Source organism: Marmota marmota, unplaced genomic scaffold (assembly GCF_001458135.2).
Source record: "Marmota marmota marmota unplaced genomic scaffold, marMar, whole genome shotgun sequence".
NCBI lineage: Eukaryota > Metazoa > Chordata > Mammalia > Rodentia > Sciuridae > Marmota > Marmota marmota.
Window position 1 is genome coordinate 2695124 of NW_026000206.1, and position 16174 is coordinate 2711297.

The 16174-nt window shown below is 48.2% G+C and overlaps 1 protein-coding gene across 1 annotated transcript; it reads left to right on the forward strand.

Annotated features, from left to right (window-relative positions):
- Window positions 1-3756: 3756 nt before the first annotated feature.
- Window positions 3757-12705, forward strand: Bag3 (BAG cochaperone 3). The gene is made up of 4 exons (XM_015498426.2): window positions 3757-3816; window positions 6373-6699; window positions 8188-8589; window positions 11319-12705. The coding sequence occupies exons 1-4, from the start codon at window positions 3757-3759 to the stop codon at window positions 12147-12149; spliced, it is 1620 nt and encodes a 539-aa protein (XP_015353912.1). The 3' UTR covers window positions 12150-12705.
- Window positions 12706-16174: the final 3469 nt, after the last annotated feature.

Genomic DNA, 16174 nt, shown 5'->3' on the forward strand with positions numbered 1-16174 from the left:
GATGTCCCCACAGATGGAAGAAGGAGTTTTCTAATTGTCTTCATCATCCTGGGGGAAGATGTGGTTGTTGTGTGAAGAATGCTTTGAGAAGCTGTTTAGGGTAGGGAGAAGAATTCCTAGGAATCTCCCTAAGGGACTCACTGTTGGTCCAAGAGGGTCTCCCTTTGCCCCAGCTGCTGTTTACAAATGGGAGATTCTTTTTCTCTTGGCAAAGTATATTTTGTACAAAATGCACATCTGCTGTCATCCTACACTGACGCCTAACAAATGTTTGCATGGTTGGTATCTAGCAGATGGAACCAGTGTGTCCACTTTTGATGTGGGACAAGTCCTTGAGAAGGCTGTGGAAATGTTCCAGGTGTGAGGATGGTCCCTTCCAGGTCTCTTTAAATTCAGGTAGATCTTGCTTCCTGGTATGGAGATTTCAGGTACTTTTCCCTCTGTGATTCCTAGCTTTAGATGGATTAAAGAAGGTGCCTTGCTCCTTCTCCTCTTCTGGTTTTTTTTTTTTTGAAGAGGAAGTAGGTAGTGTTTATTTTTCCCTGAATCCATGAGTACAGGAGCTGGATTATCTTGGCCTGGCTGTGCACTTCCTGTGTGACCTTGGACCTCATCCATTTCCACATTTGCTAAGTGGAATCCTTGAGGAGGGCTCCTGGGGGTGGGGACAGTGGGGAGGCTAGAGACTTGGCTCTGAGCCCCGACCTCTCCCCCATTGGAGAAACGCTCAAAAGCTGCCAGTGTGCATAGTTGGCTTGAGGACTGCTTGTGGGCCCTGGTAAGGGAGGTCGAGGAGATGCTTGCAGATGTTCTGCCTCCTGTGGACCGCCCCTTGCCCCTGCCTGGCCTGGCCTTTTCTCTCCCAGGTCTCTGGTTGTGTGCAGGGAGCCCCAGCCTGCTGTTGGTTCCCAGCAGTGAGCTGGTGTATAGGCCCTTTCCCAGAGTAGCTTGCAGGCCTGAAGGAAAGGGAAGAGTACTGAGGTGAGGCCTTCTGAGGGGTTTTTGGCTGTGTTTGCTTCCAGGTTAGTTCTCAGCAGAAAAAAATGGCATCCTTGTTAATTAGTGCCCTCAAGGCTCTCAGATAAATGGCCTACAACGCTATTAGGCTTCTTACCTAGTTGGTGAGAACCACTGAGGAACTGGGCTTTGTAAACAGCAGGCCTAATCCTTGCTGGAGAAAGCTGCGTCTATCCATAGCTATCTGTGGAGTGAAGATACATGACTGTATAGGGCAGGTTGTGGCTTGAAGTTACAGAGCCTTTTTACGTCTTTATTTCACTTATGTCTTTCAACCTCCCCTCTCGCAGAGTGTTAGGAATTTTACAGCTGGGGAAACTGAGTCTTAGTAGTAAGAAGCCCCAGGCTCCTTACTGGTGAGCAGCAGGGAGGGATTGGAGCCCAGGGCGACAGCTTGCAGACTAGGGCTCTGTTGTTCATTCCTGTTTATTTGGACACAGCTGCAAAGAGAAGCAATGCTAGGGGCTAGGGATGCAGCTCAGAGATAGAGCACTTGCCTGGCCTGTGCAAGGCCAAGTTCACTCCCCAGTACAACAGGAAAGAGGAGGAGGAGGAGGAGGAGGANNNNAGGAGGAGGATGAAGAGGAAGAGGAGGAGGAGGAGGAGGAGGAGGAGGAGTGGTGCTGGTTTCATCTTCTAAAAATACTCTCCAGTAGAAACATAGAGAGACATTCATTTTATTAGTCCTGGGATAAAATGATTAACAAGTTTCAGAGCAAACCTCCCATCAGCTTTGATTCAGGCTGGCTCACAGAGATTATGGCCACCACGGATCTCTGTCTTACCAGAAGTCCCAGGACAAAATTCCACCTTCTTAGAGGTCCTATGAATGAACTTTGGTGGAATGTGGGCCTTGCTTATTATTCAGAATTTGCTCATTCTCTTATCTACCCCACCCAGCAAAGGGAGTGGTGGAAAAGACCCCGTATCACAATCTGGTGGACACTGAAAGAATTTAGAGTTCCTTGTAGGGACAGAAGTGACTATTTATATAACAAATTGACAGTAATACTTAATTCATTCCTATGGCCCGTTGTACCAAACAGAAAGCGGTGGTAGCATGTTGAGGCTCAGCCCTGTGCTTAACATAAAAGCTTTGTGCTCCTGTCTCCTGCCTGATGGAGGTGAGCCAAGCTGCCAAATTGAGACCAGGCCCTAGCTACATGGGGGAGTTCCAGGATTGCTCTTTTCCTCCACCTCTTTGCTTTGTTTTAGAAGTTTTGAAGTGTTGTTAGAGAACTCAACGCCTGGCCTGGGTGAAGGCTCTTCTGGCCTAAAAACCCAGTTAATAGAATCCGTGTCCTACTTTAAGACTCCAGGGCTATCATCAGAAATGCTGTGGCAGCCCCAGGAGCTGCTATAACCCTCAGTTCCCATCAGGGTGATGGGAGCTGAGGTTTGTAGGTATTGAACCCACTTTTTTTTTTTTTAAATATGTTTTAGTTGTAGATGGACACAATACCTTTATTTATTTATTTTTGTGTGGTGCTAAGGATCAAATCCAGGGCCTCACACACGCTAGGGCAAGTGCTTTACCACTGAGCCACAACCCCAGCCCTTGAGCCCACTTTTTAAGAGCACTGTGGCCATAGAACCCAAGCTGTGGGGTTGGGCCTCACAGAGGGAGCCTGTTTTCAGGGTTCCGAGTGTTCAGTGTTCGGGGGATCAGTTGTAGATGGGTCAAGGCCAGCCCTTCTGTATGGCCATCCTATGAATGTGCATGTACCCAGCTTGTGCCTTGCCAGACCCACACCTGGCCGGCATCCGAGCCCTGCTTCCTGCCCATCTCCTGGAGTACAAGGGCTTTAGCCAGGGTGGTGTTCAGCCTCTTCATAGTTGAGAAAATAAGGTCCAGGGAGGGATTGCTGGCTGTTTGCTTCACAGGTGGTTTTGGGTGGAACAAGACCTAGGACCAACTGCAGTCTCTTTCCAATCTCCTGGCTGTCCCCTTAGTGCCAGGTACTTGTTACAAACAATTAGTCATGCAAACGTGACCTTAAGCAGATAAGCCCAACAGCTTGCCTGGGCTCCAAACCTGACCCCAGGCTTTCTCTAATAATAATGTCTTGTTTTTAACAGGACAAAATTTTGGCTTGTCTGAGGTATTTTTTTTCCTGCTTTCAATCCCAGCCATCTCATGGAGTTATTTGTTGCCCTAAGATAAGCCTCAGAAGATTTTAATGCAATATTCAGGCAAGGGGAAAGAATTAACTAATTCATTTTATAAATTAATGTGGTGAGATAAGCAGTGGAAGGCCCTGGAGCACTTATTTTCTAATTAGATTTTGTGTATATTCCTGATGTCCTTTTACCTAAAGATAAGGATAATGAGCTGAGCTGCAGGCAGGTCTCGGTGATGATGGGCAGTCATCAGCTTGGTGACTGTGATTGCACCCCAGTCCCTGTCATGTGATCACCCAGCGCCCCCATACCCCACCCCTTAGAAGGTGGCTTCTCCCCATTGATGTCAGGTTGGAGCAGGGGATGAGACATATCTGAAGGATGCTAGTGTAACCAAGAGACTGTCTCTAGAATTGTGCTTGAACTTGAGAACACCTCTTAATGGACTAAACAGATATTTTAGTCATATTCTGGAGAATTATAATATTACACTTTGGGGGGGGGTGTTCTTTTTTTTTTTTTTTAACTTGATTGTGATGCAAATGCAGTGGGCACTATAGGTCTCCAGGCAGTGCTTTTTACTTAGAAAAATCAGTCATTTGCTACTGGACTCTAGCAATGCCGGGAGTGGGGCCCTCAGGCAGTGGTGTGAGCACTCCAGCACAGGCCTTGCTGTGGGTGCGAGTGTCACTTTTGGTTTAATTTTATTCTTTCAGGTGGAATTGCTGATTGTTCTGTGAAGTTGGTGTGATTTTTCAGTCACCTAAAGCAATAGTTTTCTAAACAAAACCCTACCAGAGTGGAGGGGGCGCCTGGAACTTCTTCCTGATGCAAAATTTGCATTTTATTAAGCAACATTAGTGGGCCATTAATTCTCCCAGGTCCAGGAGCCATGGACCTCAGGACTGTAAGGAAAAGCAGCCCCAGCCGCCCTTCCCCTTTAGCCTTTGCGTTTGTGCCTGATGGCTTAGTCATTTTCCAGTCTTCTACTCAGGGTTCTAGGAAAATGTGCAGTTTGATAGATTTTTACACAGGGGTGCACTTATTTACCACCACCCAGAAAAAGAGAATATTTCTATCACCTCAAGATAAAGAGTCTAGAAAGCTAGAACCCTCCCAGCCACTAACATCTCCTCCAGAGGTTACTGGGGGTGAGGTTTTTTGTTTCACTGTTTGAGAAGCAGTGGGCCCAGTCAGCTAGCAAAGACCACATCAGAGGACTTGGGTGGGCTTCTGATTTCGGCTGGAAGGAAAGCTGCTCCATTTAGTGGACAGACTGCCCAAAAGGACTGTTAGGACTCAACACTGAGTAGCGAAAGATTCCTGCAGCACCTCTCGGTGACTCTCTATGGTGCCCGTCTCATAGCAAGAACCAGCTTCTGAATGTGAGGTCTGGATGCTGTCCCTGCTCTTGGGTGACCTGGGAGTTAAGCAGGCTAAAATAATGTTCCTGCCCTAGCACGTGGTCATTCTAATCTGAGAGTGCCAAGTGCCTGTCTGCCTATATCCCCAAGGACACAGTGACAACCCTTGCCTTTCCTGTGTTTTGGAGGCCCTCCCTGGGGCAAGGTCTCAGCAGGAGACAAGCAGTTGATGGGCTTGAAAGGGCTAAATCCCAGGGCCAGCCACCTGGTGTCCAAGCCTCTACATAAATAGAAACATCATGGAAACGTTGCAGAATTAATGGTCTCTTCCCTCAAAGCATACATCAGCCCTCAGGATCTGTTCTTGCTTTTGACCAACTCTGAGCAATAGAAAATATACCCCGAAAGCTCATAGGTTTTTAGTCTTCTGCCTGTTTGCCATTCAGAGAGCTGCTTCCTTAAGCAAGGCCCTCTCTCCTTAATACCTGACCTACTCGGATATGTACATGTGACACACATCAGTGGCTCCCCTCCTCTGGAGAAGGTTCTTCATGCCTGGGAGATGGTTGGTAGCTGTGTTACGCAGCCTCTGCTTGGTGAGAGGTGGCATCACCCAGTGAGTGGCTGCCCAGCCTTGTTGTCTGAAATAAGATCTTTCTCTGTGGTACATCTGGAACTTGGCCTTCTCAAGGGTCCCAAAATAGCCAAGCCACTGAAGAGAGAACTTCATGAGAGGACAGAAGAGAGGGACCCCAACTCTCCTAGTTCAAGTAGGCCTTGTTCTGTTAAAGAAAAAAATTATTCTGTGATACTTGTTAAAGCATGGTAAGGAAAACTTTATTGCAGACCACTGGGCTAGGAGTAGGGATCACTGCAATGGAGTTCTGCAGGTGGGGGGCAGATGAGCCCGACTCCCAGCACCGCATGGGCAAGTGGGGACTTTATAGCCAAGGAGCAGTGTGAGGGTCACTGGATGGAAGATGACTAAAAAGAAAGAAACATCGAGGCCTAAGAGAGATTCTGGCTTACATTCTACTAACCTGTGACAGCGTTCTTGCTACAGACGTCCAGGTGATCAGAAATCACCTGGGGATGATGGAGACAGGAACCTCATCAGATAATGAGATGATCAGACGTGGAGGAGGGGGTTTGGTAACCATGTATAGAGAGTTCTTTTGCTAAAACTAGATTTTACAAGTGCACAGATGGGCCTGGGAGAAGGTTCAGGAGTCTGACTAAAGCTTGGCTAGGCAAAGACTGTCCGTTGGCATCATAAGACTAGCACAATTAATCCCTGGGTTTCACTCCCTCTCTGTGCTGTTTGTGATCTTGAGTGCCTCCCTTGTAGCTTGTACTAACAGCATTTCTGAAGAGGCAGCACCACTACCGCCACCCTACTTCTCTCTGAAAGTTTCTAAACTGTGTCTGTGTTTGGGTCCAGTATAAACCTGGTACAGCTGGGAAACTTGGACCTTTTTTGGAAGCTGAGAGTCTTGCTGTAATTTGGTAGTTGGAGATGAGTCTTGTTCCTGGGAGATCACCTTCCTATCTGAAGGTTTAGGGGACAGTCAAGCTCTCCTGCATATACTGCCTCCCCATTGTTACCCAGAAAAGAAACCTGTCTTACCAGTTTGGGAAATTGGTGCTTCCCTTGTGCTCAGCAGTTACCTTGGCTCCTCTGCTTTCGCCTGGCCACACAGCAGCCTCTGAAGGAGAGGGGATGTTCAACAGAAGCAGGGGACTGTGGAGCAGCCAGACTCCCTGGCTGAGCTGGGGACCCAAGTCGAGAGGGGGCTCTGTACCAATTTCCTCTTCAGGGGTATTCTCTTTCTGTTTTCTCATGAGTCTGTTTCTCTTCTGTTCATTCTAGGAAACATCGTCCTCTGCCAATGGCCCTTCCCGGGAGGGCTCCAGGCTACTTCCTACAAGGGAAGGCCACCCTGTGTACCCCCAGCTCCGACCAGGCTACATTCCCATTCCCGTCCTCCACGAAGGGGCTGAGAACCGGCAGACATACCCTTTCCATGCCTATCCCCAGCCTGGGGCTCAGCGATTCAGAACTGAGGCAGCCGCAGCTGCCCCTCAGAGGTCCCAGTCACCTCTTCGGAGCATGCCAGAAGCCACCCAGCCAGACAAACAGTGTGGACAAGTGGCAGCAGCTGCAGCAGCTCAGCCCCCAGCCTCCCATGGACCTGAGGTAAGGAGAGGCCCCTGCCCCCCCCCCCGCCCCCCGCCTGGGCCAGGCACTTTTAATGTGCAGGCATTAGGGCCTGGTCTATAGTATCAGCAGCCCCCCAAGCAAAGATGGTTGCGGACCCCAGTCCCCCCAGCATTTCACAGGTGATTTTTTAGGTGCCCAGGGCAGGAGTCTCGTGACTTATTTTTGTAATTAAGGAATGGGACCAAGATGGTGAACTATAAACTGCTTGGTCCAAATGCGTAAAGGAGAGAGCAGCCGAGCTGATACCCTGAAGACTGGCCTCCTGGCTCCTAATTCTGATGTACCTTATTTACACTGGGCTTCTCTGTTTCAGAAAGAGCTATGTATTATTTTGGTCTAGTTCAGTACTTATGGATAAATATCAACAGCTCAGAACTATGTAGAGAATGAAAACAGGACTGCGTACCTGTCCCCAGAGCATCCCACAGTGTACAAGGAAAGCCAGATAAGGAATGAGAAAGGCAGCAGCCCAAAGATAGGTTCAGCCCAGAGCCCTTCACTTCAGGGTATGTTGGTGGATTCAGGGCAACAACAGCTGAAGAATAGTTGTCAATCTAATCCTTGGTGGGGATTTGTGGGCCAGTGGACCTAGTAGGCTTCCTGAGCACTAGGCCCTTTTTGTCTTTTGACTGCAGATCATCCCCTTGTGTCCACTGGCACTGTTCTTGAGCACAAATCCTCACTTACTGTCTGTACCCAGAGTCATGATGGCCTCTGAGCTCTGTTCAGCTCTACCACCTGCATGGGGGTAAAAAGTCATAGTTAGTGGGGGGTCCCAGGAGGTTCTTTCTTTCCTTGGAGAGGAAACACCTATGTGTGCAATGTGTTTGCTGTAAAAATCAAAGCGACACATCAGAGAAACCTTGGCAAATTTAAGCTAATAAGGCCCTTAGAGACCAACGCAGGGAAAAGGCCTCCTCATTTTCTAGATGAATAGAAGGTGGCCCAGAAGAGAAAGGGGCCTGGCTTGCCCCAGGCCTCACAGGGGACACATGAAGCTCCCAGCTGTCACCCTCCCTAGATGAGTAGTGAAGGGTGGAGGAGGGCAGCCAGCACCGTGGATGGGGCACTCCTGTGCGCGCCATGTGTATGCACAGATGATTTTACTTACTGGTCAGGACAGGCCAGTGTATATATGGGGTGCTTTATCTGTATTTCAGATGATGCTGAGAAAGCTATTGAGCTAGTAAGAATTTGAACCCAGGCCCCTTTATTCCGAAGCTCTCAGTCTTAATGCTACTCTGTAGGGCTGGGGACTGCACCTAGGCCCCGTGCCTGCTGAGCACTCGGTCTTTCACTGGGCCACCTCTCAGCCCTTAACACCCCAGTTTGAAAATAGAAACATTTCTGTATGGAAAGTGTTGGGAAGTGTGTTGCTTTGAGTAGGTGCACAATGAAAGGTTGGTGTGCCAGGGCTGTGGGATCATTCCTGGGGCCACACCCTCTGCCCTTTGTCTCTTACAGCGGTCCCAGTCTCCAGCAGCCTCCGACTGCTCCTCCTCATCTTCCTCGGCCAGCCTGCCCTCCTCTGGCAGGAGCAGCCTAGGCAGCCACCAGCTGCCTCGGGGCTACATCCCCATCCCAGTGATACATGAGCAGAATGTGGCCCGGCCGGCTGCCCAGCCCTCCCTCCACCAAGCCCAGAAGACCCACTACCCGGCTCAGCAGGGTGAATACCAGACCCACCAGCCCGTGTATCACAAGATCCAGGGTGATGAATGGGAGCCCCGACCTGTGAGAGCAGCCTCCCCTTTCAGGTCACCAGTGCAGGGTGTGTCCAGCCGGGAGGGCTCGCCAGCCAGAAGCAGCACACCAGTGCACTCCCCATCGCCCATCCGTGTGCACACCGTGGTTGACAGGCCCCAGGTATGGGAAGTCGGTTCTTAGCAGACTGCTGCGGTGGAGGCATGTCTCCATCCAGGGGCTAGGAGCTCTGTGGGTACTGTGGGCTCCCGCCTTGTTAACTTGGGCACAACAGGAGAAAAGTGAGGCTCGCTGGTCCTCAGCAGAAATGTAGGACAAGGGCTGTGGCCTCGCCGCTCTTTTCAGCTGATCATTTCCCACTCTGGCTGTCTTAGGAGACCTATGCTGTCACCCTTGTACCTGAGACCAGGTTTCTTAATGCCCACCACACCCCTGTCCATACTCTCACAGCCTGATTAGATCAGCTGTCCCCTTCTCCACTGTGCAAGCCCCTCTATACAGTCCCAGGCCCTCTCCCCACCTACTGCCTCCCAAGAGACCAGTCAATCTTGTTTTCTCTGTGGTACCTGCTCATCTTTCTGATGGTGCCTTCCATGAGCCCTTTATGGTATATCAGGTGATTATTCTTTGCCTTTTTCTTTTTTCTTCTTCTTTTTTTCTTTTTTGTAGTTGTAAATGGACAGGAATGCCTTTGTTTATTTTTATGTGGTGCTGAGGATCGAACCCAGTGTCTCACACATGTTAGGCAAATGCTCTGCCACTGAGCTACAGCCCCAACCCTATTCTGTGCCTTTTAAAGTGTTCATCTTCTGTGTAAGCTTTGAGCCTTATGACAGGAACTGTGTCTGATACCTTTAGTTTTTGGTCAGGTGCTTTGGTCCCTGGCTGATGGGTGGAAAGCCATCCTGGCCTGGTGAAGGCTCTGGACATCAACTTACTTGTCATCTAGTGGAGCAGGGGTGTTGAGTCAGGGAGGAGGAGAAAGTCATTGAGACTGAGCAGCCTAGCAGCAGAACATCAGCAGCCAAGGTCCCTCTGGCTGCAGCTTGAGCAGCTGAATTAAAAGGAAGCTCCCTGTGAATGAATGTGAGTTATCCTTTTCCTATAAACAATGACACTGTCCAGGGCCCTGGAACAGAGAGAGCACCCTCATTTAAAAATTTTTTTTGATGTTTTTTTTCTTTAATGTGGAAATAATATCAACCTTACAGAGAAGTGTTACAAGACTCAAAAAGAAGTTCCATGTACCCTTCACACAATCAGTTAACATTTTTCTGTATTTGTTTTGTCGTTGCTTCTCTCTACGTACGTTAACTACATATGTTAACTGTCTGAGAGTTAGTTGCAAATGTCATCCCTCTATTCCTGAATACTTCAGCAGATATTTTTCTAAAAAAAAAAAAGACATTGCTAGCCATAGAAGACCAGCCTGGATTCAGGGAGTTCTGCGGTAGCATCATCCAATCTCTAGAAGAGTTCCTCAGACTTTGATGCTTTGATGACCTTGACATTTTTAAGGATCACCAGCCATAGGACATCTTCTCCTAAGTTTTGCTGAAGTCACTAGTTACACAGACTACCACTGCCTTTAAAACCCAAAGAGGGCCATGTGGTAGGTGCGTGAGTAGTAAGGACCAAAGTTTGGCCAGAGATTCAGTCAAAAAAGGATGCTGGTGTTGAGATGGCTTCATCACATTAGATCCATAATTAGTGAAATGGTACTTAATCCTATTTTTACATTGATCATAGTGACCTCCCCATCTTTTTTTTTTTTTTGGGGGGGGGGGTACTAGGAATTGAACCCAGGGGCACTTTACCACTAAGCCACATCCCTAGTCCCTTTTATTTTTTATTTTGAGGTGGTGTCTCAATAAGTTGTCCAGGCTTGCAATACTCCTGCCTCATCCTCCCAAGTTGCTGGGATTACAGGTGTGTGCCACTGTACCTGGCTATGACCTCCTTTTTTATAGCTTGTTCAAAGAATATTTTTTGGAGGCTTTCAAAAATTAATCTAACTGAACATAAAAGTAGAATTAAGATTTTAAGTTGGCAATAGTTCAGAAATAGAATAATCCAACATTTATTTCCCCATTGATGAAACTGGAGCATATGAGATTTTTAAACAGGTTTTAGATTTTCATTTATATACTAGAAGAGCCACAGTATTCCTGTTTTGAGCATCGTTCATTTTTTAAAAAATAATAGCTGTCAACTATAGTCATAAGAAAGAGTGCACAGCCTGAGTTCTGCCTGGGGAGGTACCACAACTCAGCTGAGCTTTAGGCTCTGGCACAGATGTGCTAAAGCAGGATTCTTCTAGAGTTAACTATTTTGAGTATCTTGCTTATTCTCACAAAATACCCTAGTTTGGGCAGAAACCACTAGGTTGTCATAGGTCTGAAAAAACAGAAGATCATTCCTTTCCTGGAATAGGAGATGAAAAGGTCACCCGGGAGTAGGGAGCGCATGGTAAGGAGGCAGACCAAGGCAGCCACTTCCTGTCTGCATCCTGAGTTGGTATCACTTGGGACTGTACCGTGAGCAAACCCTGCTTAGCAGTTAGCATTAGGTTTTGCTATTCTCATTTTTGAAAATTATATTGGTTTTCTTTTCCTTGCCATAAGACTTGTCGCCTCCAGCGCACGTGAGGTGTAACAGACAAATAGCCCAGAGTGACTAGTGGAAGGTTGGAGAATAGTTTGGTCAGATACATGATTAATACCATGTGTTTATTTAAGCTGTTTGTTGACTTTGAAAATCTTTTATATGGTTAAACTTAACCAAGAAAAATAGTTGTTTTTTTTCTTCTAATTGATACTAGCTACAAACAACTACCTGTGACTTTTAGCCAGTTATTTTAAATACCTCTGTATCTTTTCTCTGTTTCTCAGCAGCCCATGACCCATCGAGAATCCCCACCTGTTGCCCCACCTGAAAACAAACCAGAAAGTAAGCCAGGCCCAACTGGACCGGATCTCCTTCCTGGACACATCCCAATTCAAGTGATCCGCAAGGAGGCGGATTCTAAACCTGTTACCCAGAAGCCGCCTCCTGCCTCTGAGAAGGTGGAAGTAAAGGTTCCCTCTGCTCCAATTCCTTGTCCTTCCCCTTCTCCAATTCCCAGCCCTGCCCCTTCTGCTGTCCCCTCTTCCCCCAAGAATGTGGCTGCAGAAGAGAAGGCAGCCCCCAGCCCCGCACCTACAGAAGTCACACCCCCCAAACCAGGAGAGGCTGAGGTTGCCCCAAAACATCCAGGTGTGCTTAAAGTGGAAGCCATCCTGGAGAAGGTGCAAGGGCTGGAGCAGGCCGTGGACAACTTTGAAGGCAAGAAGACTGACAAAAAGTACCTGATGATTGAAGAGTATCTGACCAAAGAGCTGCTGGCCCTGGATTCTGTGGACCCTGAAGGACGAGCTGATGTACGTCAGGCCAGGAGAGATGGTGTCAGGAAGGTTCAGACCATCTTGGAAAAACTTGAGCAGAAAGCAATCGACGTCCCAGGTCAAGTCCAGGTCTATGAATTCCAGCCCAGCAACCTTGAAACCGATCCACCACTGCAGGAGATCATGGGGGTGGGTACCACAGCAGCAGACAAGGGGAAGAAAAGTGCTGGAAATGAAGAAGCCCAAACTGCAACCCAGCAGCCAGAAGCCAAAGAAGCAGCAGCTCCAAACCCCGGCAGCACGACGGACTCAGCTGGCCCCCCAGCAGCCGCACCATAGTCCCCATTAGACAAGAATCAGACTTGGAGACTTGGCACTGTTGTGTGTGCTTTAGGGAGTTTTAAGTTGCATGCATTTCAGGGACTTTAAGTCAGGTGGTTTTTATTTTTTTGTAGGTGTTCCGTACACAGTAACTTGGGTGGAGGCAAAACACTAATAAAAGGGCTAAAAGGAAAATGAAGCTTTTCTTCTGTATTCTTACTCTGTATAAATAAGAAGTTGCTTGTTTCAGAAGTTTAACCCCATCGCTTATTGTTTTGGGTCCCCACTGTGCATGGGCACCATGTGTTAACTGTGGTTGTGAGCTGTCTTTCTGTAGCTCTGAACTGAGGAGTCTTTTGGGGGGGGGGTAGATGGGGAGTCGATTTCCCATCACACAAATATGAAATCCATTTTTCAGAAATGTTGCCATTGTAATGGGATGATTTTCATCTCAGAGTTCAAATATCTAACTTTTAGATAGAATAAGATGTAAGGAGCTATAGTCATATCTGTATGTTGGACAACTATAATGTTACATTTGAAAAAAGGGGAAATAAAGTAATTATATAACTCAGTTTTGTGTGTGTGATTTCTAAAACATTGTAAAGGGTGGTGGCATCAAGATTTTCTGTCCCTGGCTGTAGTCAGAATCAATGGTTGACACTGACTAGCTGGATCTGGGACTCCTAATGTCTCTACCCCTCCAACTCTTGAAAGTGTGAAGCTTGATCGCTTTTCCAATTACACCTGGAACCTGGGAAGACCCAAGATTGTGGACTCAGGTAATGGCATGTGCCTGCCACACACTTTCAGGCCACTAGCCAATGGCTGAGGTGCCACTGGGCAGCATTTTGCCCACCTGGACTGGGGCTGCTCTCTGGCCTCCCCATGGGGCTGACTGGGATGGTTCACAAGTGCACAGGGAAGCCAGTTTCCACAATTGCCAAAGTTCTGTGGAGTCTAGGTCACGGGGATTGGAAATGTGCTCTGAGAGCCTTGGGATCATCTTTATGTCATACCTCTGAGTCACCAAACTAGACTGGGACAAGGTTTATCTTCCTTCCCAGACTGGGTTCCTAGAAACCTCTGGGGTTAGGGGCCAGATGTACTCAGGATTCACTAGGGCAGAAGATAGTTCTTTGTGTGCCATGGTCCCAGAATGTGGAGATGTGCTAGATTTTTTGAAAAGGGAGAGAAAGGCCTGAGACCTTGGAACTCAAACGAGCACGCTGACTTTAGAGTCCCTGAGCTGAATTTCTCATGACTGTACTGAGTTTAATATTGGTGCCTGACGATGCCACACAAAAATACACACTGCTGTACTTGCCACTCTTAGCTTGCTGAGGAAGGTTGAAGTCACCCTGACGAGAGTCTGCCAGCATTCCTGAGTGAACTCATTTGGGGAGGGCAAGCTGACATGCCACTGATTCTAGAAACTTGAACTTGTAAGTAGGAAAAGAAAACTCCCAGACTATTTTTAAAATGAACTAAAGACTGTGTGACCACTTCTTTTTGGGACCTGGGCATCTATTCTCAATGGACTTTGAATGCTAGTTAAGCCTCCTCAACTAGTTAATAAATTAGGCTGATAGCATTTTCATCACTAAGCATCGTAAATAGCTAGAGTATCTTCAGTTGTCCAAGTTAGAGAAAGCATGGGTATCCAGAGCCAGGTCACTTGCCAGAGTTGGTGTTCCTTGGGCCTGTGTGGGGACTGGGTACAGCTGCCAGCAAGGCTCTTACTCATGTACATGTCTTGGCCTCTGTAGAATTGGGGGCCAAAACCTACTGAGAATCTACCAATGATCAGGGAGTTTGGCCTTGCTTATCCATCCAAGTACCCTTTAGAGAAGCAGTTAAGAGCACAAATGAATCAGAACCGGGCTCGAACCACAGCTTCACGTATGATAATCTTTGAGAGAGAAGTTTCAGATCCCTTTTCTTCTTGGATTCCTCATTTGTAAAACGGAGATAAATGATTAAATGAATTCAGAAATGCAAAGACCTGAAACTGGGGCCTGGCAGAAGACAAGAGTTGACTTATTATCACCCCCATTTAACAGGTGAGAAACAGGAAGTGATGTGCTCACTTCACACCCAAGAGCAGAGACCGGATTTAAGTCCCGATCCACAAGGCATCGAAGGCCACCTTAGTCTCACCACAGTGCTCTGTAATCCTTAGTGCCCAGTGGGCTGCAGTGGCCAGGAGGGCCAGGACTATTAAAGTACCACAGAAATGTGAGAATAACCTCTTACCTCTTCCAAGCCTAGAGAGCATCTTTACATCCATTTCAAAATCCCACAGGGTTCTAACACATGAAGCAAATGACTTTGGGTTACTACAGATGGCCCCCAACTTTCAACTTTCTTTGACTTAGGATGGTCCAAAAGTGATACATGTTCAAGGAGACACCACACTTCAGTTCTGATCTTTTCCTGAGCTAGTAATCGGTGATACGGACGTCAAACCTGCTGCCGGGCAGGGCAGTGAGCGGCAGCTCCCCGCTGAGGGACACCACTGCTGCTCCACAGTGCGTTGTGCTGTGTCTGGTAGGTCAGGTGTGGTAGATGCATTTTCAATTTGTGGTCTTCTTTTTTTTGTTGGGGAGTGCCAGAGATTGAACTTGGGCACTTGACACTGAGCCACCTCCCCAGCCCTATTTTGTGTTTGATTTAGACGCAGGATCTCACTGAGTTGCTCTGCGCCTTGCTGAGGTTGGTTTTGAACTCATGATCCTCCTGCCTTAGCCTCCTGAGCCGCTGGGATTATAGGCATGCGCCACCACGCCCAGCTCTTCATGGTCTTTTCAGTGTGATAGGTTTCTTGGGATGTAACCTGTTCTAAGTTGAGCATCCATAAGTGGTGGTGTCTACACTTAAAGCCCCATGCAGCCTGGATCCCCGGGCTTGGTTGCCAAGCTTTCTGCTGTGCCCTCTTCCTCCCCCCTCAATGCCGACCCCTTCCTCCAGCCCATTCCCACCAGTGATACCTGATGCCCTCCCTCCTTCCAGATTTTGCCCACCCTGAGATCTTGCAAACTCCTTCCTTGTTTGGACCTTCTGTTCCCTTTCAGAATTTGCCAAAATGCCCAGTGCCCTTTGGCCTATTTGCCAGCCTCCATTGTTTTCTCGATGCTTAAATGTCTTAGTCATTTCCTTGGCAAGACTGTAAGTGCCTGAGAGGCAGCAGGTCTGTCCTGACACCATATTCCCACAGTGTTGTCCAGACCTGGGGACATGGGTGCCCTGGATTCCCAGTGGGCTCTTTAAAGTCCCTTTGAGGGGCTGGGAATATAGCTCAGTGGTGGACTCCTGTTTAGCATCCCCACCACCACCCAAAAAAGGAAGAAAATAGTCCCTTTGATTCAAGATCTTATGATTCCAAGACTAAACAGATGTTTCTTCAGGAGATGGAAGTTAGGGCCAGCACTCCCTCCAGCTTCCTCTGGTAATCTCCTCCCTCCAGGCCTCTTCCCTGCCCCCCCACCCACCTCCACCATCTGTGAAAGGTGGGCTTCTCCACCTGGTCTGGGTGCTCTCAGGATTCTGCCAAGTGCACTCCTGTTACTGTGTGGTCTCTGTCCTTGGTATTTCTCCTCTAGCCAGCCAGGAAGCCGGGCCTGGGACTCCTCTGTGGGCTGTGCATTCCTGCAAACCCCCATGCGAGTGCGGCCTTCCTCTCGCTGCTCTGTAACCTTATACAAATGTGATCAGATGCCAACGGTCAGGATCCAGGGCTGCAGTTATTTTGGGATGTGCAGGAGCCTGTGGGAAAATGCTGGAACATGTCTTAGTCACTCAGGCAAATACCTCTCTTTCCGTGTTGCTGCATGTTTTGGGCTTTCTGGCCATACAGAAAGAGCCCCAGCAGGCACACACACCCTCTGCGGTCAGAGGGCCCTTCCTGAGTCTCTCCCTCTGTGGGCCACATCCTCCCTGCTGAGCGTGAAGGGGGAGAGCAGGGCTGGATTTAGCCCTTCAAGGCCCTAAACGTGGAAAAAATCGTGGCGCCTCCCCCACACATAACTCAAACCAAAAATGTA